Here is a 23,056-nt window from a genome sequence, read left to right as displayed (position 1 = left end):
CCCAGGGTGCAGGCCCGCTGGCACCTCCTCCCAGCGCGTGGTGGGAACTCGAGGCCCCATTGGGCGCGCTGGAAGGCGCTGCGGGGCTCGTACGCCAACGGTCCCCAGGTCCGTGAAGGCCAGGAGGGGGCAGGGCGAAGCGAAGGCCTGGGGGATCGAGAACGGGAGCAGGAGAGCCAGACTCGGTGGGGCGAGGCCCAGGGCCCAGGCAGGGGCGATGGAGGAGACGCTGCTCTCCACCCCCATCAACCCCAACAACTTCCCCGCCAAACTGTGGCGGTTGGTGAACAGCCCTCGGTACCGCTCGATTCGCTGGGACGGCCGCGGCGAGGGGCTGCTCATCGACCAGCCGCTCTTCGAGGCCGAACTGCTGAGCCCGCCTGGGGCAGGAGCCGGCGTCGGCGGGGGCGCCGGGGGCGCCGGGGGCGCGGGGACCGAGCCGGAGCTGTTCAAAACCACCAACTTCACCAGCTTCATCCGCCAGCTCAACCTCTACGGCTTCCGCAAGGTGGTGCTGGGCGGGCCGGGCGCGGCGGGCCCCGGGCCGGGGGGCGGCGGGCCGGCGGGCGATGGGCCGCTGCACCACTTCCACAGCCCGCACTTCCGCCGCGACCAGCCGCAGCTGCTCGTGCACCTCAAGAGGCTCACCAGCGCCAACAAGGCCAAGCTGGCGGCCGGCCTGAAGGTGCCCTGCCGCCCGCCCAACCGCTTCCAGAGGCTGCTCATCACGTCGGCCTCCGCCTCCGCCTCCGCGGCCTCCGCCTCCGCCTCGGCCTCCACCTCGCCGCTGCAGCACCCGGAGCCGTCGCCGCCCTCAGGGCCTCGGCCCGAGCCGCACGGTGAGTCCCGTCGGGCCTCCTCTCCCACCGCAGGGCACATGGGCTCAGGGAGCAACCGCCACTTCCAAGACGTTGTCGCACGCCCTCATCTTGCAGGTCGGAGGTATCCCGAACGCGCCCAGGATCCTAAGAGGGTGCCGCCCATGTGGTTCTCACCGGCGCAGGCCCCTGTTTGGTGCCAGTGCCTCTCCTGGAAAGAGGCCGTAGGCTTTCAGTCCCTTCTGTGTCCACTAGCGGCCAAAGGCACAGTGCTTTGCGCTCTTTCCACCCTTCCCGCACCCCTCTTGATCTCCGCGCCTCCATAGCTGACCTGCTCCAGACGCGTGAGCACGTAGAGTAAGCGGCCCCTTGTTGAGGCACAGGGCCTGGCGGAAACACGCAAGGGCCTCCTTCGCTCTGATGGGAGCAGAGTTACTGTGTAGGGTGAAAAGACATGAAAGTCAAGGTAGGGAGGAACGAATCGCAGCCAAGTTTCTAAGGAACACTTAAGACCATTTACACCAACCAAGGGAAAGTGAACAAGGTACCTTGAGTGGAAGTTTGTCCTTGGAGAGACATGCCATCTTCCACCCACTGAGACAACTAAGACATCTTGGAAGAAGTGTCCTGACAATAGTCATATTTTAGGCCCCAGTTTATGCGTAGAAGGATAAGACATTGTTTACGTATCTTAAGAGCAAAAGATAATATATTTTACTGTTCACCGGATATTGTTCCTGTGTGGGATGAATTGGTCAAACAGCTCTTTCACTGTAGCTAGTGAAGGCTGATGCTTATTTTAAGAGGTTGTGGTTGGACACATGTAAGGAGAAAAGGATTTGCTTTACAGCTGTCAAGTTTTAGTTACCAAGAATTTTAGAAGGCTCACATTTGTGGCCTTTGGATTTTTCACTATTGGCTATAACCTTTCAGTATGTGAAAAACCTTTGTATTTATAAATGTGTATTCACTAAAAGTTCAGAAATTCTCTGATAGAAAATTATTTTGTAAACTTGACTTCTGATGTTCTTCCCCTCCCAGGAAGGTGAGAGTGGCAGTATTCCCTTTCTCTGTTTAAGGACCTATGGTAGGAACGCCAAGAAAGTAACAGGATATAATGTTGAGAATTCATTGCCTCATCTTCAAGTAGGAGAGTAACAGAAACATTTTCAGCATGTTAACATGGGTTTAATGTAAAGATTTCTGGGTTACTTTTGTTACGGGAAACTTTAAAAATGCACAAATAAAAGTCATATTGTACTGTGTTTAACCCAAGCCCAGAGTTATGAATGAGGCAGCACTGCATTGATTTGGAATTTAGAAGGGGTTAGGTTGTGCCTGTGGAGTTTAGAAGATTAGGGGTTAGGTTAGAGTTCTAGTAACAAGTTGGAAAAATAGCAGTGGCACAGGAATGTTCTAAAGGAATTCTGAAGGAATATTAAGCTACCTCCACATGATGGCTGCTGATTTTGGTGGGAAATCAAATGGCACAAGAGAGTGGGAGACGATACCGTGGCATACATCTGGCAGACTCTCCTGTGGATATTTGTTTTTCAGGCTGTATGTCCGATGAACATAAGGAGAAAAGACTGGAAGGTGGGCTCTTGAGAGAATTGGGTTAACCACTTCAATGTCAAAAGAAATGTCCATGCATACGTATAAACATAAAAGTCAACTCTTGCTCACTTTTTTCTCTTCTCTGAACTTTCTTTTTCCCTCGTGTATCTTAAATCTAATTGCATTCAAAGAATAACATTCATTTACTGACGAAACACAAGAGCCGTCTAGGATCTGCTTGTCTTCACTTTCTGTTTCAGTTGGCTAGCATTTTAAAGATTATTTGTTGAATAACATGCAATTCACATCTTTTCAGTATAGATAATACATCAATCCATGTATACCTAGATTATTGTCGTTTTCAGGATTTTTTCTTTTTTACCATTCTACCTGTTGGTAGATGCGGATCGCTTACCCCAGGCTTGGTTCACTAGGGAACAGTGTTACTAGTTTGGGCGGAGCGTAATTCTAAGTTCAAGAATACTGGCCCAGTTTTGTTTTGCTTTAATTCCATGTTCTAAGTCCTTGCTCCTCTATTTTTCCTCATTTAATTTTTATTCTGCTGGAGTCGTTTTGGTTGTATGCCTGACTGTACTGCTACTTCCTGGTTTCCATTTTGTTTTGGGTTCTCTACTTCAGTTGAGGGTTTTAATACTGCTCTCTCTTTTACAGTACAATCCTCTGTGTTGGGATCTAGTTCTCTTATCTAGGTCCTCGAGCCAGCTGTCCTTTTTACTTTTTGAGAATGTCTTGATGAGAAATGTGAGGATCACATGTTTTTTCTTTTTTGTTTCTTTGTTCACTTCTGTTATTTTGTTTTTATTGTCAGTTTTTAAAATATTTGTTAAAACTTTCTAAGCTAAAACAAAACAACAACAAAAAGAAAACAAACATTTCTAAACTAAGTAAAATTACAAGTCTGAGCAGTAGTTAATGTGTCTTTGCCTGGGGCCACCAAGCTCCAAAAGAGGCAGGTTTCGGACAAGAGGCAAGTTCTTTTCCTGGGGATTTATTAGTTCAAGTTCATTTATACAGAAGGAATAGAATTTCTAAAAACAGAAATTTATCCTGCCTTACATTTCCCGAGCTCTGGAGTTAAGCTTTGCCCAATGTATCTGTGAAGTTGGAACAGAATTGCTATGAGGTACTCCTTAAGAGAAGAATGAATAAGAGCTGAACATGTCGTAGATTTTTATTTAAAAAAACAAATTTAAAGGGATGTTCTCATTCTAATAGTGATTTTTCTGTTAGCAGCATCTAAAATATGTAAATATTTGGCCATCAATCAGAATTTATCTCGATAGAAATAGACTTTATATTTTAATTCAGATCTAAACCAGAAATTGAGAAATCAAGGTAAACAGTTCTTTAATAAGCTGCTTAAATTATGGACGGTCTGAAAATTGATGAACAGCTTAACTTTAAAGAGGGTAGGAAAAGGGTGAGTGAGCTGTTGCACGCTATAGCAATATGCAGTTTTAGCACATGAAGCGTCCAAGGAGAAATCAAAGGTAGGTTTGGACCTCAGAAATACCTGCTGTGAAGAGCAGAAAATGTTTCTAGGTTTAGAAAAAAACACTTGTCAGTGGTGAGTTCCACAGTGTGTATACATATGGAATTGCTAGTCAAGTAACATAAAACCTAGTTTTTGTACTTTAAAGGAAAAAAGGAAAAGTCGTTTTTAAGAGCGACATCATTTAACTACAATCTTTGGAACTAAGATTTATGTTTTCCTCATTGGGTTTAGAGCTTTTGATTTCTAAGATTCCAGAATTTTTTGTGTATGTTTGTATGTATATATTTGTTTATTTTTGGCATTAGTGCTTCTTTAAATTTTATTACTTCTATAAGAGTTTATTTGAGCAAAACTCAGTTTGAGTCAGGTAGGGCCAAGCCAGAAGTAGTTAGGAACACTCCCTAATACTTGATTCTTTGGAGGAACCAAACACCACAGAAATAAAATGGATGGTGTGTAACATGTAGAATGGGTTTACAGGTGAACTATTTGAAAAAGTAAGGATTTGAGTGCCATTTTCACCATGTGGTTTAACAGATGAGTAGCATATAAATTAGACTTTCCCTCTGTTCTATAGGTTGGTTTAATAAAACAAATTGAATGACATTTGTGAATCACATAACTTATTACATAAAGTCCTCTCTAGAAATAAGTTGGGCTAGCTTTGTTTGTGTTCAGGAAGTGCCCTCTATAAAATAAGTCCAGATTATAACATTTATATTTTCCTTTTCCTTGTTACGCAGTATTGTCCTTTCTCTTCCTCATATTTTATTTTTAATTCTTTTCTACCTTTCTAGATCAAAGAAAGCAAATAACTGGAATTTCTGGGCCTGAGCATGTGGATTTTTTTAACAAACAGACTCTCCAGGTGACTCAGATGTAAATCAGGTTTTGAGAGTCACTGATATCTAGGAAGGGAGACTACTAGACAAACTCTGAGGAAAAAAATGACTATGGAAGACTATTGACTGATTTAGGGATAAAGAAGAGAACTTAGTCAAAGTTTTCAAGATTGACGTTTATGCAAAGATCATCATTTTTTAAAAAAAGTTTTAATGGGAGCAAAAAACATTAAATTTTTTTAAAATTTATTTATCTTTAGAGGGGAAGGGAAGGAGAGAGCGAGAGAAACATCAATGTATGGTTGCCTCTCGTGCATCCCCTGCTGGGAACTGGCCTGCAGGGAAGCAGCCTGCAACCCAGGCATGTGCCCTGACTGGGAATCGAACCGCGATCCTCTGGTTCGCAGGCCCGCACTCTATCCACTGAGCTACACCAGCAGGGCTCTTTTTGGTTTTTATTATAATTTTTATTTGTCCCATATTTTTAAAAAATTTGACTGTAGATAGAGAGGAAGGGGGGGAGAGAGAGACATCATATTGTTGTTTCATTATTTATGCATTCATTGGTTGATTCTTCTATGTGTCCTGACCAGGGATCGAACCCACAACCTTGCATACCAGGATGATACTCCAGCCAACTGAGCTACCTGGCCAGGGCCTGTTCCACACTTTTTTCATATATATATATGGTAGAGTGCTTATCTTTGTGTCTGTTAAAAAGGTTCCTAAATTATTTGAAAGACAGAATGGAATTTCTAAAGCTTCCAGGGCACAGGTGGCAAACACAAGGCCCACAGGCCGAATCCAGCCCCCCACCGTGTTTTATCCGCCCAGCACCCTTTTTCTCCCCTGAGGCAGCGCCAAGCTCCCACTTAACTGTTAAGGAATACTTACATTTATGCAGTCCTATAATTACATTCAGCCGTTTCAAGGCAACCTTGAGGCTGATGTGGCCCCCGGTGAAAATGAGTTTGACACCTGTGTCAAGGATGTAGCTTACAGGTTGGAAAAATTAGAGTCAGTCAACGGAGGTCAAAGGTAAGATGACTGAATAATTTATAAAAGGCTTTTAACACTGAATAAATTTGATTTGACATTTGGTTTTAGAGTTTTGCCACTTTATGACAGCCATATTGAGACTCAATCAAAAGTTTATTTTTTCAGCAACATATGTATAATCTCATATTCTGGATTCTGAACTTGTTTTTATAATGCTTGATTTTGGTTGTGTTACAATGACTGAAAACTCAACATTTCCCAGGTGAAGGGCGGTGTGTATTTTTTGTCTTTTGGTTTCCTACATCCCGTGGTGCAGTATAAAATTAACAAATGTGCTCTTCCTCTTTTTGTGCAGGACCAGTGGCTGTAGGACAGTTTCATCGGTCATTCCGGCGAGATAGTCTGTCTCCTTATTCCTACGTATCAGCTTCATCCCACAACCACAGTACTTTCCCTCTGAAAGGTTTAGATCGGACCCCGATTCCTCCTAGAACGTGGCAGAACTCCCTTGGAATGCACCCAGGACAAGTAGAAACGTCTCCTACTTTTTCAGAGAAAGGGGTTCCATTTCCTGTACTGCAGAGGTTTCCAACTGAGGTTACCTACACCCTGCAGCCCAGCAGCACATCTGTACACGTTCAGCAAGGTCCTCAAACAATGGTCAGCTCCTCCCAAAAATACAGTAACTACACACCCTCAGCACAGTACTCCCAAGCCTACTATCCAACAGGTATGAGAAATTCAAGTTCCATGGCTTCTCTTAAGGTACTTTATAAGCAGCATTTATATTTTTAAATGCATTTCTTCATGCTTAAACAATAATACTCGGAATATGCACCTAAGGAATGTCAAAGATTTCTCATCAAGACATTTTTAAGTAATATATTCACGTGTTCTTAAGGGTTGTGAAATTCCATTGGTGTATGTTTTTAGTGAGACTTTTGTATCCTCAAAATATGTCTTAGTATTGAAATTAAGACTTAGTACACTGAAACCTGCTACAGCTCTGTCCTTGGTGCAGAACTATTTTTTAAAATGGTAGCAATGGTAAATGGTAGCAATTAAAAATGGTTAGCAGTGGTAATTCCAGCCAACTAAGAACAAGAACAGCAGACAGAACTTGATAATGACAAGTGACTTAGATCTCAACCGAGGGCATTGATATACTGGTAGATAATCCAGCCCCTAATTGGGGATCCTTATGCTAGTGATATCTGTTTAGTTTATAGGGTCTTTTTTTTTTTTTCAGGAGAGAGGGGAGGAAATAACGTTTTTGCAAGGTAATAGCCTTACCATTTTATTCAACTGTATATTCTATTTTGCAGAAGCACCATAGCTGTGGTGTATGTTTTGTCATGTAGGGTGCTTTACACAGTGGTAACGGGGCAACAGAAACAAGACACGGGTCAGGGCTTTCAGAAAAGACCAGGGAGAGAAGAAAGGAGCCTTCCTTTGCCCTGCGAATTAAAACAGTAGGAGTATTAATTTACTCACAATATATAGATCTGGAAGCACTCTCTAGAGGTATTTGTTAAACCATCTCAGGTAGGATGACATTAAAAGCTAAAATAAAAGGAAGGAGTGTAAATTAGATGATAGAATTAAATAATTTGTTGCCTTTTAAAAGTTATAAATTTGGTAGCTATTCTATTTGTAATAATGCTCACTGTTTCTAACTGTAATATCCAGCTGTATTCTTTTACTTTGGGCTCATTGCATTCTACCTAAATATAGTTATAAAAGGGATTGCTTTATTTTCCCAAAGCATTTAACTTTAACAATATTAAAATAATAGAACCAGAGTTTAAATTAAATGGGGTTTTATAGATTTTTTGAGCTACTAATGTTTTCATGGATGGATTGAGAAGAAAGAGGGGAAGGGATCATCTGGAGTAGGATGATTTAGCACTTTTAATCATTTTGCCAATTCAAAATTAATTTTTAAAATCTTTTTATATAGAAACAGGTTGAGGCCAAGTATTTTTCCAGATTGTCAGCTATTTCATGGAAGAACAAAAATATATATGTGATCTTTAAAAACAGAAGATAACTAATTTCATGGTATAAGTTATGTATCTTATGTATAGTAACAAATAGGGTCAGATTTTTATTAGTGAGTTTAACCCAGTAGTTTAATAAACAAATTAGGCATGGCTACCTACATTATAATTTTGGTTGCGTTCCCTGTATTCGTAGAATACATACACGCAGTCTGTGTTTTCCTAACACTTGCTTTATATTCTGTAGCCCGTAAACTAGACAGTAACCTTTCCTCCCCTCCTTTTGCCAGTAAATGCTTCTGTTTCCTTTACTAAATCCCCTCCAAACCCTCTTCCTTAAACTTTCACTGAAGACTCAAAAACTTCTAGGGAGTTGAAATTTGGAAGGACTGTAGCAGAGAGATGTAGAAATGTGCTTGGCCTTCCGATTTTGAATTTTGGAGGCATTTTAAATGGACATATTAGATACAGTGGTTAAGTTCTGTGTTGCCATTAGTCCTACACTTAAGGTAAAGATCTTTATAGTCTGGCTCAGGAGTCAGACTGGCCTGCCTGATGGTGTTTCTATGTGGAAATTATTCCAAATTCCAAACCAACTTCTTGGAAACTCCTAGTTCTAAATTTTATGAGAACCAGTTATATATTATTTTTCAGAAAACGCTACAAATGGTTAGTACTATTCATTCATTATAGAAATACTATTTGTTACATTATTAGGATTTAGGATATGTTATTTTAAAATATTTTGTTAGCTTGGATATAAATTTATAAATTGAAAATTATCTCCAAGAGTTCAAGGTAAAGACTAGGGAAGAAACGTTAAAAGGACAAGTAAGTGCTGCTGATGTTTTGATGGTATATAGTGCATGTGAAATAGAATCTTGTGTTATCTGAATTTTTTGTTTCGTCTTCTTTAGTAGGGATCATTGAAATGATTACAGAGTTTCTGAGGTTATGAGAATAAGAAACCTCATGATCTCATGAAGACTTCTCATATAGAGAGTAGTTCTGTGATATAATGTAGGCGAACAGTTTTGAGCATTCTGAAGTACTACATAAACAAAAAAGTGTACTGTTAAATACAAAAGGCCTACTGTGGAAAAGAAAGTGCCATAAAAATACCATATAGGTACTTAATTCTTTCAAACTTTAGGTGAAGGAAGCAAAAAGTAATAAGCAATTTAACCAATAACTTATAAATACTTATTTATGAAGAGTGTTACAAATAACTTTCCCAAAGTTAAATAGAATATTATTCTCAGAGGCAGGATAACAAGCCACTCCCAAACCCACCTGTGTAAGTCCTAATAAAGTAACTCACTTTGGAAAATGATCATACTTAAATCATTTCAAAGTGAGTTATATGACTTGAAGTTTTGATCAAATTTTAGTAAAAAACAGCATCCAATTTCATGTAACAATTACTTATATTCAAAACAAACTTGGATCTGGTAGAGCCAGTAAATTTTGAATTTTGTTATATTTCATAAATTAATTTCTCCAGTAAAACCAAACATGAAGACTAAAAAATTATCATCAGACTGACTTATAAAAGGACTCATCTGAATGACTTTTCATATTTTTCATTCCTCTCTTGAGTGTATCTTTTCCTTGCTAGCTCATTTACATTTTTTCCCTCTTATCACCCCTTCAAAGACAAAATGTGGTAGATCCAGTATTCGTTGATTCCTTTTACTTTTGCCCTGTCTTGAACTCAGTTTTTTTCCCTCTGATGTTATTTTCATAATGTGCTGCTGCAATTTAATTTCCCTTTTTAATAAAAATTTTATTTTAGACCTCTTTACTCATTCTCCATCTATTTGAACAAATATAGGAATATTAATATATTCATGTTTATATATAGACAGAATCCTGTATTGAGGAATTCTTTTCCTTCGGCTAATATTACAATGCTGAATTGACTCCAAATCAACTTTGCCATTTTTCCAAGTTAAGTTTTAAGCTCAAAGCAGTGATTAGCAATTCGTAGATGCCCTTCATGTCATATTTTATTTAATAACTATTTATATAGCAATCACTGCAGCTAGGCACTGTTCTGAATACCTTTTAAATATTAATTCACTCAATCATCACAACCACCTTATAAAATAGGAAATGTAATTATCCTAATTTTATAGATTAGGAAACCGAAGCACTACTAGGCAGAGGCAGGGCAAACTGATTCCATTGTCCCTTCTTTTGGGCATGTGCCCTGCTGCCCACCTGCCTGCCTCCCAAACAAAGACCTAAGTTTTGTTTTGCTTTGCCTTTGAGGGACTCTTTCCCGCTGTATGTCTTCCTCCGAGTTAGTTACTCCCAGATAGGGCAGATGACAGAGATTGGTGGAGGGACCTTCCCCTCCAATGCTGCTGGCAGCAGTGGGACTGTCTTGGGTCATTGGCTCACCCTGCTCGAGCAGAGAGAGCACACGTCAGCTGCTAGAGTCGGGGGTCCTGTTTGGGGCCTCTGAAGAGAGGGTCTCCCTTCAATTCGTTTCCGTATCTGCTTACACCTAACATAGTGCTTGGCTATGCTGGGTCCTTAATAAGTAATTTATTGAATGGAATGAAATAATTCTGGTCTCAGCTTTGCAGTTAATTGTCCACCATAACCTTCAGTGGATTATTTCATATCAATCAGCTTTAATTTCCCTTTCTGTAAAGTGGCAACAATTGTTTGGGTCAGGGATTAATGAATTAGTGTATATGAACAGACCATAAAATTGAAAACACTATACATATAAAGGATGAAATAGTTTAAAAGCTGTCTTTCAAATGAGCCTAGATATTAATACTTTAAAGGCTAAGTAATTTGTAATAATATATATTTTCCTCCAAGGTGTGTATGATTTTTAAAATTTTTATTGAAAAGTATATATCATTGTTTAAAAATTTTTTTAATTGACTTTTGGCCAAAAAGTTGCTTATCACTTTAAAGTACATTTAAATTCTAAAATTTGTTAGGCTTCTAGTCCTACATAATGCACAGAAGTACAGAATCTGGAGTTGTAAAGAGCGTTCTGATGCTCAGGAAGTTGGTGTCCTTAGTTTCTCTGAAAAGGCCTGATTTTGTTCTTATGGAAAGAAAGATTTGGCATAGACATACCAGGGAGTTCTCTTTAGCTGCCAGGAGAAACTAAACAAAAACACAATTACTATTTGCCTTTCTTTTTATTGAGGTAAACTATATATAACCTAGAACTTACCATTTAAACCATCTTTAGTGTACAGTTCTATGGCATTAAATTCATCCACATTGCTGTCCTAGCGTAATTACCATCCACCTCCAGAACTTCTTCTTCCACAACTGAAACTCCATACCCATGACACACTGACTTCACATTCTCCTCTTCCAGCTCCTGGCAACGACCATTCTACTTTCTGTCTTGAAGAATTTGACAACTGTAGGAACCTCAAGACTCATACAACATTTGTCCTCTTGTCATGGGCTTATTTCACTTAGCATAATATCTTTAAGGTTCATTAATGTCGTAGCCTGTGTCAAAATTTCCTTCTTTACTAATGCCGAATGGTTTTCCATTGTATGTATGTGCTGCATTTTGTTTATCCATCGTCTGCTGACAGCGTGCCGCTTTTGCCCTTGGCTGTTGAATAATGCGGATGCATGGGTGCATGAATAGCTGTTCTGCTTTTGGGTCTGTGCCCAGATGACCTTTTTGTTACCTCATCATAAATGAGGAGATGTTGGGGTTCTGGTTGCTATCTTGAAGTTAAATTTATCAGTGGGATGTTTTTCCTTTTCAGCATTCATATTGGGCATATTCTCACTGTTGACACTGTACTGTTCTGGAGTGGATTCAAGTTCAAAGCATTCCTTATTTGAGTTACCTTTATAGGATAAAGTACATGAACTTGTTTTTCTAACCTATAGTGGGGATAAAATTTTTTACCTTTATTTTTTATTTGAAAAAGTTTACCTTAGGATAATTTTTAGTCATCTTGTTTTTTTAAAATAAATACTAGAATTGTTTTAAAAATGTAATCAACCTTATCTGAAATAGAATCTTGTTCACTATTCTACTTTTTATCCTAATTGCAATTTAATGGCTTACCACTGCCTTCAGGAAGACACCAGAAGTCTTTTATGCAGAAGAATGTGTTTTAGGACATAGTAATAAACTCATAATTGAAAGGTTTTCTTAGGCTCCGCTGAGGAAGAAATGCCAATCAGCCACAAAGTTAGGCAATGTAGAGCTTTATTGGGGTTTGTGCACCCGGGCCAGGTTCTCTCGTACCCAGAGTGTGGCAGGGGAAGTCGCTGCCCGCGCAGGGAATATGGCGGGGTTTTATTTTGGTTTGTTCTCTTCGTGAGAGCTGGGGATTGGTCCGCATTGAACAAAGTGGCAACATATCATTGGTGGCTTTCCTTGGGCTCACACTGCTATGCGGATATCCCTTTTGGCAAAGCCCGCCCTTTCGGCTCTCTGGTTTGACGTCAGCGGTCTTTTCCGGGTTGTAGTTCAGCCGCCATTTTGGGGTTGTTCAGCCGCCATTTTGTCTTACCCCGCCCATCCTGACAATAATACCCACTAGATTAATTTAGCATGTATCAAGGAGACAGCTTCATTTCTATAGCTAGGTTTTTGTATTCAATAAGCCTATTAGTACCTGGCTTTGTTCTATTTTGTTGATTATACAAAGTAAGACTGCACTGGTAAGGAAATAGCCATTAAGGAATCTTTTTGGATCATCTATTTAAGTGTTTTTTTTCATGAGGTACCTTTCTACTTTCTATTTGTTACTGGACACTTTATTTATTTTTTTAAAGATTTTTTATTTAATTTTTTTTTTTTTAGAGAGAGGGGAAGGGAGAGAGAAAGAGAGAGAGTGACATCAATGTGTGGTTGCCTCTCACACGCCCTCAACTGGGGGACCTGGCGCACAACCCAGGCATGTGCCCTGACCCGGAATCAAACTGGAGACCTTTCTGTTAGCAGGCCGCCAACGCTCGACCCACTCAACCCACTGAGTCACACTAGCCAGGGCGTTGCTGGACCCTTTAAAGGCCATTTCATTATTTTGCCATTTCCTTAGATACCAAAATCAGCTATCAACTACAAATATTTTCTCTGTTGTATATTCAATTTATATCTCCCAGAAATAAAATACACTTTATTTTAAAGTACCCTTTTAACAACTATTTTAAATGTGTAGTTGTTAACCACTAGAGTCAGACATAGCAATATCAGATAATTAACCCTAATACCTTTCATTGATTTGTTAATGAAACACTGATGGCTTCTGACCGAGTCTTTTCCTGCCACTAGGGGGCGTGGTTTTCCTTAGCTGCTAAAACTCTACGATAAAAGTCTGTTTTTTTTCCCCCCCCCAGAGTTTTGGCAAGCCCTGCAGACCGCTTCTTGATGTTTGGCTTTTTTTCATTCAACTTATTTCTTAGGATATTTATGCTTTCAAATTCCTGGAAAACCAAATTCAAATCCGAAACACCCTACCTGTACATTTGAATAATCTCAAAGGACACAGTGTGAGAATCTGTTGCCTAACCTATATTGGAAGTGACAGCAGCTTGAATTTGTAATATCTGTACCTGAACTAGAATTTTGTCTGTTATTTCAGGTGTTGCCTTTCATGTGAAAAATTTTAAAGCTTTAAATGGCACATTGAAATAACAAGAAAATACTTATTTCTATTATACCTTTATAAACTTCTGACATTTTAAATATCATTAGTCAATAATGGAGAAAGAGGCAAGTGCATTCCAATGCATTTTTACAATCCTTGAGTTAATTTACTTTCAAAGATTATAAAATGAGATTACTTAGTAACTTTATTAGCATACTAGAAACAGGAAAAATGTGGACATTAAAAGAGAAAGTTGCACTGTATAATAAAGACACCTTAAAAATATTCAAGTAGAGCCCTGGCTGGTGAGGCTCAGTGGATTGAGTGCTGGCCTGCAAACCAAAGGGTCACAGGATCTATTCCAGTCAGGGCACATGCCTGGGTTGAGCGCCAGGTCCCCAGTGGGGGGCACTCAAGAGGCAACCACACATTGATGTTTTTCTCCCTCTCTTTCTCCCTCCCTTCCCTGTTCTCTAAAAATAAATACAGTCTTTAAAAAACATTCAAGTAGAGTTCAAGTAAAATTAAAATGTACATTTTAGGAAAAAGAAGAGACTAGGGAAGTATTGTGGTATATTCAAGGGCATGTGCTTTGGGGTTTGATTAGTGTACCTATTACTACTAGCTTTATGACTTTTGGTAAATTATTTAATATCTCTGAGCTTTAGTTTCCTTATTTTTGTAAACTTATGTCAATACCTCATTCGGTAGTTTGGATTAAATGAGACCATATGTGTAAAGCACTGAGTACTGTGCCTGCAGTGTGGTAGGTGCTCAATAAATGCCATTCTCTGCTCAATCCAGAGGGGTGGCACTATAACTGGTTCTTACTCATTCTGGAGAGTCTCCCTCTGGAAAAGAGGAGACTCAGTCTGTTATTGAGATTCCATCTAGAAGTGTAACTATCCCCATGTAAAGAGTTCAGTCTTTTCATGGTATCATAGCTATAAGGCTACGTTTGGAAAATGTATTTTTTTTAGTTAAAATAACAGCAGTTAGCTATTTATTTATCAATTGCTTACAGCATGCCAGTACTATTCTAAGTGCATTATACATATTAACTCATTCAGTCCTCACAAGAAATGTGTTAGGTAGGTACTATTATTGTCCCCATTTTAATTGGATGCAGGAACTGAAGCCCGTAGAGATTTACCTGCTCAAGTTTTTGCAGCTATTCAAGTTTTGGATCTGGTCCAAAGCCAGGCAGTCCTGACACTAGGACCCAAATTCCTAGCCACTCGTCTGAAATGGTTAAAGCATTTCTTTCATGGACCTCACTGGATGCGTTGTGTAGTGATAGGAATATTTGGAGAGTATTTCATACTTATTTTATCCTTAAAAACACATTCTCCTCCACATGTTTGGTACTATTAAAATAATTGAAATAATTATTTGGGAAATTCCAAATATGTTCTGAAATTTTCAACAAAAAGAAATTACCCTTAATAAAAATAACTGGTGAGAAAAGTAACAAAATGTTTAGGTGCTAAAGAAATCATTTATAAAAGTAGACATGACACTTCTAAGTGACTTTTAAAATTAATTTATTATCATGTTTTCAACAAACAATAGCACCTAATTGGACTAAATGTATTTTATTGCACCCACAAAGGAAAGCTTTGGGTTTTTTTTTTCAAATATGAAAGAGAAGAGCACCTTGAACGCTGTAGAGGTTTATTTGGCTGATGGATTTTCCATTCTGCATTCCTTCCAGCTGTGTTACAGTGTTGCTCTCCTTCCACCCACATGGACGCTCTCAGTAGTTGCGTGGCTCCCACTGCCTCTACCTATGCCCACTGCAACTACTTCCAGGTAAGATCTTGGGACAACGGACATAGACTCTGTGTATCAGGTGCAACAGTATTGCAGAATTTCAAGATGCAATTTTATCTTAATGAGTAGCCAGAGGTAAGCTGTGGATTATGGCCTCAGTTTTCTCAATTCTAAGAAAGAGAGTTAATGTAAATGATACCTGAGGATTCTTCTGGGCCTGCACTGTCCAATATAGTAGACAGTAGCCACATATGGTTATTTTAATTAAAATTAAATAAAATTTGTCCTTCAGTCACACTGAGCTCATTTCAAGTGCTCAGTAGTCTCATAAGGCTAGTGGTTACCAAAATCGTACAGCACAGATAGAGAACATTTCCAGCATTGTGGAAAGTTGGTTAGAATCATGCTATTCCAGGCTCTTCCATGGTAAAATGAATACCAGATGAACTCTGAAAGTATATGTCGCCAAATGACAGATTCTTCCAAGATGGTATAGATAATTACTCTTTTTAAGGAGAAAAAGATGATGTAAAAAAAGAGAAATTTAGGGCTGGTCCCCTTCAGCACCCATGTTGTAAACAATGTACTTCAATTATCAATTATCTTCTCATTATTTACTATGAAACAGTTGTTTTAGACTGATATTTCTAGGATAAAGTAAAATTGTATGCTTTGTACTTTATGCTATAATTGCTTAAAGATTGGAATTATGTGTTTGCCTTTGATATCATGTAGCCAAGACAGCTTCTGTTCTTAAGAGAATATCTTATGAGTGGCATTCCAGTGCTCAAAAGCACATTCCTTTTTAAATCTCTTTTTGAGAAAAAGAACATTTTTTTTTTAGAAAGTCTACATGGGAAATCAAATTATAATTGGATTGTTGTTTGGAGAGTATAGAATCAGATTAAGGGGGCTTAGTGGACATTTTTAATGGCAGGTATCATCAACCATGATAGTCTAGTCTATTTGTCTTGACTACAGGGACATACCTGTCATACAAATTAGATGCTTTTGTTTGTGAATCCAGACACTCTCTCCTCTGAATCATTCTGGTGATACTCTGAACTGTTCGTATCTTGATTATGTTTGTCTTAAGTCATTAAAAAACATCTTTAAAGACCTTTTCTTACTACAAGGGCAATGCATGTTTATTGTAGGAAAAGAAAGCTAAGTAGACATGAAATTTTTAAACAGAAAGAAAGGGGAAGTGTTTCCAATGCCGTTCTGGAAATAAATGCAGTGAGCTGGATGGTAGGTGTGAGTGGCAGTGTGCAGGGGTGGCCAGTTCATTGTCTGGTGTAGTGGTTAGGAGCCAGAGCTGCTGAGTCAGGCAGCCCTGAGTTTGAAACCCGGTTCTCTCAGTTATTTCAGTGCAACTGTGTGTAAATTATGAAGTTTCTCTGAACTTAGGTTTCGTCATACGGAAATGGAGATTCATAGACTTCTTGTAACGATTAAATTAAGTAACATACATGGAGCACTTTTCCCATGCTTGGCACATAGTGAGAACTCAATAAATGGTGCTGTTGGCTGTACTAAAGTTGCTTGATACTTAAACCATTAAATTACATGGTTTACATGATTTGGCATTAGTGTTCTTCAAATCACTGACACAATCATTATAGTGTGTTTGGCAGCATTGACACACTATGGGTTTTATTTAATCATAACTTCTGTACTTTAGGTTTATAATCTGAGATAATCAACATTTACTGAATGCCTACTCTGTGCAAACCTCTGCATTTGGCAACATCGACTCATTGCATGTTTCTTTTGTTTGTTTTTTAATCCTCACCCGAGGATATGTTTAATTGATTTTTAGAGAGAGAGGAAGGTGGGGGCTGTAGGGAGAGAGAGAGGCATCAATATAAGAGAGAAACATTGATCAGTTATCTCCCATACATGCCCCAGTTGGGTATCAAACCTGCAACCTAGGTATGTGCCCTGACTGGGGATTGAATCCGCAGCCTTTTGGTGTAGGCAATGATGCCTCAACCAACTGAGCCACCTGGATGCAGGAACTGGCCAGGGCTCATTACATGTTTTATTTAATTATTACTTTTTTAGTATGTTATGTTCATAGCTTGAGATCATTTATCACCAAACATAATTGAATGCCTACTCTTTGCAAAGTGCAATGTATAAGAGAATACATCTTAAAGATCAATCTAGAAATGACAGCTATTTTAATCTATTATTTTATTATTAAAAATAAACAATCTCAGGAACCAATAAATAGAATATTCATTTTTTTCTCAGATAATTTGGAATAGTACCTCCCCCTAAATCTATAGAAGATGAATCTAAAAGTGACAGCTATTTTTAATCTATTGTTTTATTATTAAAAATAAACAATGGTGAGCCAATTTCACCCCAGTAAATTTAATAAAAAAGAATCACTTCGACTTCTGTACAGAGAATAGAGAATAAAGGATGGAAGCAGTGAGCCTGTTTAGAAGCCTGCAGTCTAATCCAGAAGAGATGTGGCGGAACCAGGGAGTGACGGTGTTAACAGGCTGGATTCCGTTAGGTTTAGAACTCACAAGATTTGTTGATGAACTGGTGATGAAGAGAGAAAGGATCAAGGAGAGAGTTTTTAAATGATTTAAGAAGAGTAGAGATGCCACTACCTGAGGCAAGAAAGTCAGAGAAGCAGTTTTATTTTCCCAGAAAATTGGCCATTACATAGTAGACACTTGGATATTATTTGTGAATTAAATTTAACTGAATAAACTCCCCAAATAAAACAGAAGTGAATACATACGTACATACATACATATATACAATCTCAAAAACCAAAGGACATTTGATAATCCACTCATTTTTCCCATATCATTCACTTGGAACTGTACCTCCCCCTGAATCTATGGAAACACTGCTGGACTTGAGAGCATCCTGTGTTTGAAATGTCCTTACTGCATTCCTAAAACAGCATATGATAGATACAAGTGATGTTTTATCTGTCAGCCTTCATGGAAGGACTTGATATATACACATTTTTTAAGTTTGATTTTCTTTATTTATTGTTAGAGAGAGGGGAAAGGAGGGAGAGAGAGAAAAAAAGAAACATCGATCAGTTGCGTCTTGCATGCACCCAACCAGGGACCTGGCTCACAACCCAGGCATGTGCCTTGACTGGGAATCAAATTGACAACCTTCCAGTTTGTAGGGCAATGCCCATCCCACTGAGCCACACCAGTCAGGGTGGTATATAGACATTTTATCAGCAAATTAGGTATTTGGGTACTTTAGGCTTTTCCTTTTATATACTTTAACCCTGAGAATTGATGGTCCATTCCAGTATTAACATAGGAAGTGACAGACATCTATATAATAGTTGCTAAATAAAGGTTAACAATAGAATTGAAGCTACCACTGCTGAAAAGTTGATTGCTGTTCAGGTTTTTTAGTAAGTTTTAGTTTAAGTTTACTCTATTTATGTTTAGTGTTCATCAGTCTATATGTTGTTTCTTTCCTCCTTAATCTCATATTTGATTTTCTATCCAAACAGTCCTGTTTTCTTTTTTCCCAGAATCCTCCAATGCAATCCTCCTATCCAGTTGAATTTCTGCCTTCTAATTGGCCTTGCAGTACCACTGATGAAAATAAAAAGACAGAAGTAAACCTAGAGGCTGTTTTTCGCATCTTAGATGAGTTGCATTCCTCCCCTAAATTGGAGATGGTAAAGGTGGAGCCTGTTGAGAATCAGTGCCCAATATCTCAGTCTAACAGAGGCCAACATATCCTACCTAATTCAAGCAACAGCAATTCATCTTCCACAAGTCAGGCTAGCCAGCTGGAGCCACTCACTCCTGTAGGTTCAGATATTACATCTTTTGTGGTTGGAACAGAACAAGCAATTACCTGCTCTCTACCACAATCACCTGAGTACATGTATACCATCCACACAGCTCAGCCTGTTGAAAATACTACCATGCAGGAATCTCCAGCCATCCAGCAAACTCATGTCAAACTGAAGGAGCAGCTAAGTAAGAATCCATCTCCATCTTCAGTAGTATTTGTGCAGGAAGGGCTGTCATTCAGCCCACATGAGGTAAGGGGAAAAGAAAAAATGCTAATAAAGCTTAAAGTTTCTAGTTTTCTTGCTGCTGTATTGGAGAGTTGTTCTTATTTTATTGGGGTTTGATATTAATTCATCATGCTTTCTAGAAGGATCATGTCCCAGTGGTTTTGCATAAAATATTCAGAAAAAAAATAACCTTAACCTTCAGGTATCCTCTCACTGTCTTATGGTCTGAAGTCAGCTTCTAGAGAGGCAGTCTGAGCATTGTGGTATAAGACTTATTTTTATGTTAAAAGCATTTGTGGAGTCTCGCTTCCTCTTAATTTGGATGGACTAGGTGCGCTTGGCTGATTAAATTCCACTGCTTAGAAGGGATGGTTTATCTGACAGGTAATATTAGGACTTCCTAGCCTTTTGTAGCATGGAACTAAGCATGTGGTTGGACATCTTTTTACACTTTCTTACAGCATTATTGAATTCTAATTGAGTTTCCTTACTAATACCTGTATCCCTAAAGCACACCTCTGACTCTGGTTTGACAGACACATTCTGTACATAGAGGCTAATTCCTTTATTGCTGCTAGTTTTGACCAGAAAATGAATAAACTCTTATTCTAAATAAAAGTACATACAAAATAAAATCACTCTTTAAGAATTAACTTAAGTATTTTTTCCTTGATCTTAGCCTGAAACACACACACACACACACACACACCTTTAATTTTTTTCTTCAATGGCACTGAAAATATCTTTATTGTTAGAGATTCCCAAGATAACTTTTAGGCAGTTTTTAAAATGCATTCTTTTTCAACTCTAATTATAGGTGTAAATGTCTTGGGTATCTATGAACTTACTGTTTTGGGGGGATTTTTTTTGAGCCCAACTGTTGACACCCCATACATCATGTGTTAAAATAATGTAAATTCAGCAGACCAAATATAGGCCCATTATGTTTCAAATATGCTAATGAAAAATGTATCTTTGTTCCTGCATAGTAGCATCCAAAATATTTGATTTCATACTTTAAAATTGCATTCACACAGTTACTTTAAAAAATATATTTGAACATGGAGTATTTCAGAAGTCAGTCACCTTGACAAAGGGATTTGACATTCCAAAGAAAACTGAGGAACTCATCTCTCATAAGCAGGGAAGATCTAGATTTTATAAGGGCTGAGGACTTCTGTAAGGTGAAGACTAAAAAGTTGGTAGAATAAAGTATCCACAGCTGCACCAACATCATCCGACAGGATCATGCCTGTGACCTTCCAGTATGACCAACAGGAAGGGAAAGCTGACGGAAGGGACGCTAGAGTGGAAAAAGACAGTGATCTTAACTGTTTGTAAATTTTGTGTGTGTGAATTTTACAAAAAAAAAAATCAGTAAGCTTCCTGGTAAGTCTGAGTACAAGTAAATGTTTTAGCTGCACATGTCAGTGGTCTGTCTATGGGCAAATATATGTCCTAACACTGAACGTTCAGATTAAAGCAACGAAATTAAAGGTGGCATTCATAAGGATGTTTACAAGCATGTTTATTGGATCATGTTACTATAATAAAACTCCTCTGATAAAATTTCTGAGCTTTTAGTGAATATTTGGAGAACGTTCAGAATAATGAGTGGGTTTAATATTTTAGGTGGATGCCAGTATAAAATGCCAGACTAGTCCACCTGAGAATATTTTGCCTTCAGAACAGATGGGATTCCTCATTTCAGAGATGGGGCCTGCTAGCAAGCCGAGTAGAGACACAGGTTTATCCACTCCGGCCAGATACAGAGAGCGAAGAAGCAACTCACGGCAAGGAAAGTCCCCTGGTAAGGATTACTGCGCTCTAGAACGTTGGAAGTAAAACCATGGTGTAGAATTAATATATGAATGACACATTTTCTGAGTCTTCACTAGTTGTTAATTGTAAGATACTTATCACATTGCTATTTTATTTAGGTATAATTTTAACTCATATTTTTTCTTAATTATCCTTGTAAAGTATATAAATGTTTTTTGTCCAATATTTCATGTAAGAATTTGAGCTTTCAAAAAGATAGAACATATTAAGTAAAAGCAAAGGAATTTGGGTTATTTAACTTGGAGAAGGCAAGGGTGAAGGGTGATTTAATAACTGCTTCAGATGCCAAAGACTTTGTAATTGTAGATGTATTTGTTCTCTTATTAATAGACTGTAGGACAAGAGGGAATGTGCTTAAATTGTAGCAGGAAAAAATTAGATGAACATTAAAGACATTACCCTGAATGTGTTATAAAGATATGAATGGACCCTGACTGGTGCCGCTCAGTGGATTGAGCATGGGCCTGCAAACCAAATGGTTGCCGGTTCGATTCCCAGTCTAGGAGGGCACATGCCTGGGTTGTAGGCCAGATCCCCAGTAGGGGGGCATGTGAGGGGCAAGCACACATTGATGTTTCTCTCCCTCTCTTTCTCCCTCCCTTCCCCTCTCTCTAAAATAAATAAAATCTTTTAAAAAAAAAGATATGTATGGCTTTATCGGTGAGATTGTTTCCCTTGTGATCTGTAGGAGCTGAGAATTAGTGATTATTTTAGGCACATGTAGTTGGTTCTACTCTTTGTAGGCCTACAAAGGTGGCAAACATAAGGCCCACGGGCCGAATCCAGCCCTCCACCTTGTTCCTACCCAGCGGCAGCGCTGAGCTCTCGCTTAACTGTTAAGGAGTAGTTACATTTATACAGTCCTCAAGTAACATTCGGCCCTTTCAAGGCAACCGTGAGGCTGATGTGGCTCTTGGCGAAAATGAGTTTGACACCCCTGTTTAGGGAAATTGAGCAAGATAATTTTTAAAGAAAATAGTGACAATCTAACAAAATGTTTTTCTTATGTGATCCAAAAACAAGTTACCTAAGTCTCCACTGGACAGCTTTAATATTCTTCAGTTATATCCATATTGGAGGCATGAAATTCAGTAGAATTAATCAGGTCAAATAATCATTTTATAACCTTTAAAAACTTGAAAAATGTTAAGAGATTCTGTGAGAATTTCCCCAAAGGTAAACTGATAGTGGTATGATCGAGATGTTGCTCAGATTCCTTGGGTTCTTTATGCAAGATTAATTGATTTTTAAATGTTAAACTGTGTTATTCACCTTATTAGCAGAATAAGGGAGAAAAACTGTATGACAATTTCAATACATATGGAGAAAACTCCTGACAAAATTTAGGATTCATTCATAATAAAAACTCTGGATGAAGCAGAAATAGTGGAAAATTTCTCAAATTAATAAAGAGCATCTATAAAACATGTCTAGTGAAGACCATAATAAATGGTGAAAGACCACACTGTTTAGTCCCCAGAGATTAAGATGCCCACTTTGACTATGTGTATTCCATATTGTACTGGTGGACCTAACCATTCAGTAGACAAGGATCTGAAAAGGCATAAAGATCAGAAAGGAAGAAATAAACTATTTGCCTTACTATTTGTAGATGATATGATTATTTATGTAAAAGTAGGGAACCTATAAATCAACTACTAGAATAAATTAACTTACTGAGGTTGCAGAAAATAAGTTAGTATGGAAAAACTAATTGTATTTTTATAAACTAGCAACACAACTGGAAAATGGAAATGTAAAAAGGCAAACATTTACAGTAGGACCCAAATCATAAGGTACCTAGCAATAAACTGAACAGAAATGTCTAAGACCTCTACACTAAAAAATATAAATTTTGCTAAAAGAAATTAAGTCATAAATGGAAAGATATGTCATGTTCATGGATAAGAAGACCCAATATTGTTAAAGTGACAGTTCTCCCCAATTGATTTATAAATTCAATGCAATCCTAATGGAAATTGCAGAACTTGGTCACATGATCAAACTAGCTGCGGGGGAGCTTGAAAATGCAGTCCTTACCTGGGGACTATCTGCCTATTTAAACTACACCATGAT

The 23,056-nt window shown here is 38.5% G+C and overlaps 1 protein-coding gene across 1 annotated transcript in view; it reads left to right on the top strand.

Annotated features, from left to right (window-relative positions):
- Window positions 1–169: 169 nt before the first annotated feature.
- Window positions 170–23,056, top strand: part of HSF5 (heat shock transcription factor 5) — a 35,349-nt gene continuing 12,462 nt past the window's right edge. The window contains exons 1-5 of the mRNA XM_037163768.2: window positions 170–839; window positions 6,088–6,462; window positions 15,050–15,147; window positions 18,641–19,162; window positions 20,771–20,948. Of these exons, the coding sequence (XP_037019663.2) occupies window positions 218–839; window positions 6,088–6,462; window positions 15,050–15,147; window positions 18,641–19,162; window positions 20,771–20,948 (1,795 nt within the window). The 5' untranslated portion in view covers window positions 170–217. The remainder of the gene's footprint in view (window positions 840–6,087; window positions 6,463–15,049; window positions 15,148–18,640; window positions 19,163–20,770; window positions 20,949–23,056) is intronic.

Source organism: Artibeus jamaicensis, unplaced genomic scaffold, assembly GCF_021234435.1.
Source record: "Artibeus jamaicensis isolate MK-2021 breed Jamaican fruit bat unplaced genomic scaffold, CSHL_Jam_final contig_1998, whole genome shotgun sequence".
NCBI classification, from domain to species: Eukaryota; Metazoa; Chordata; class Mammalia; order Chiroptera; family Phyllostomidae; genus Artibeus; species Artibeus jamaicensis.
This window is presented reverse-complemented; position numbering and strand designations above follow the sequence as displayed.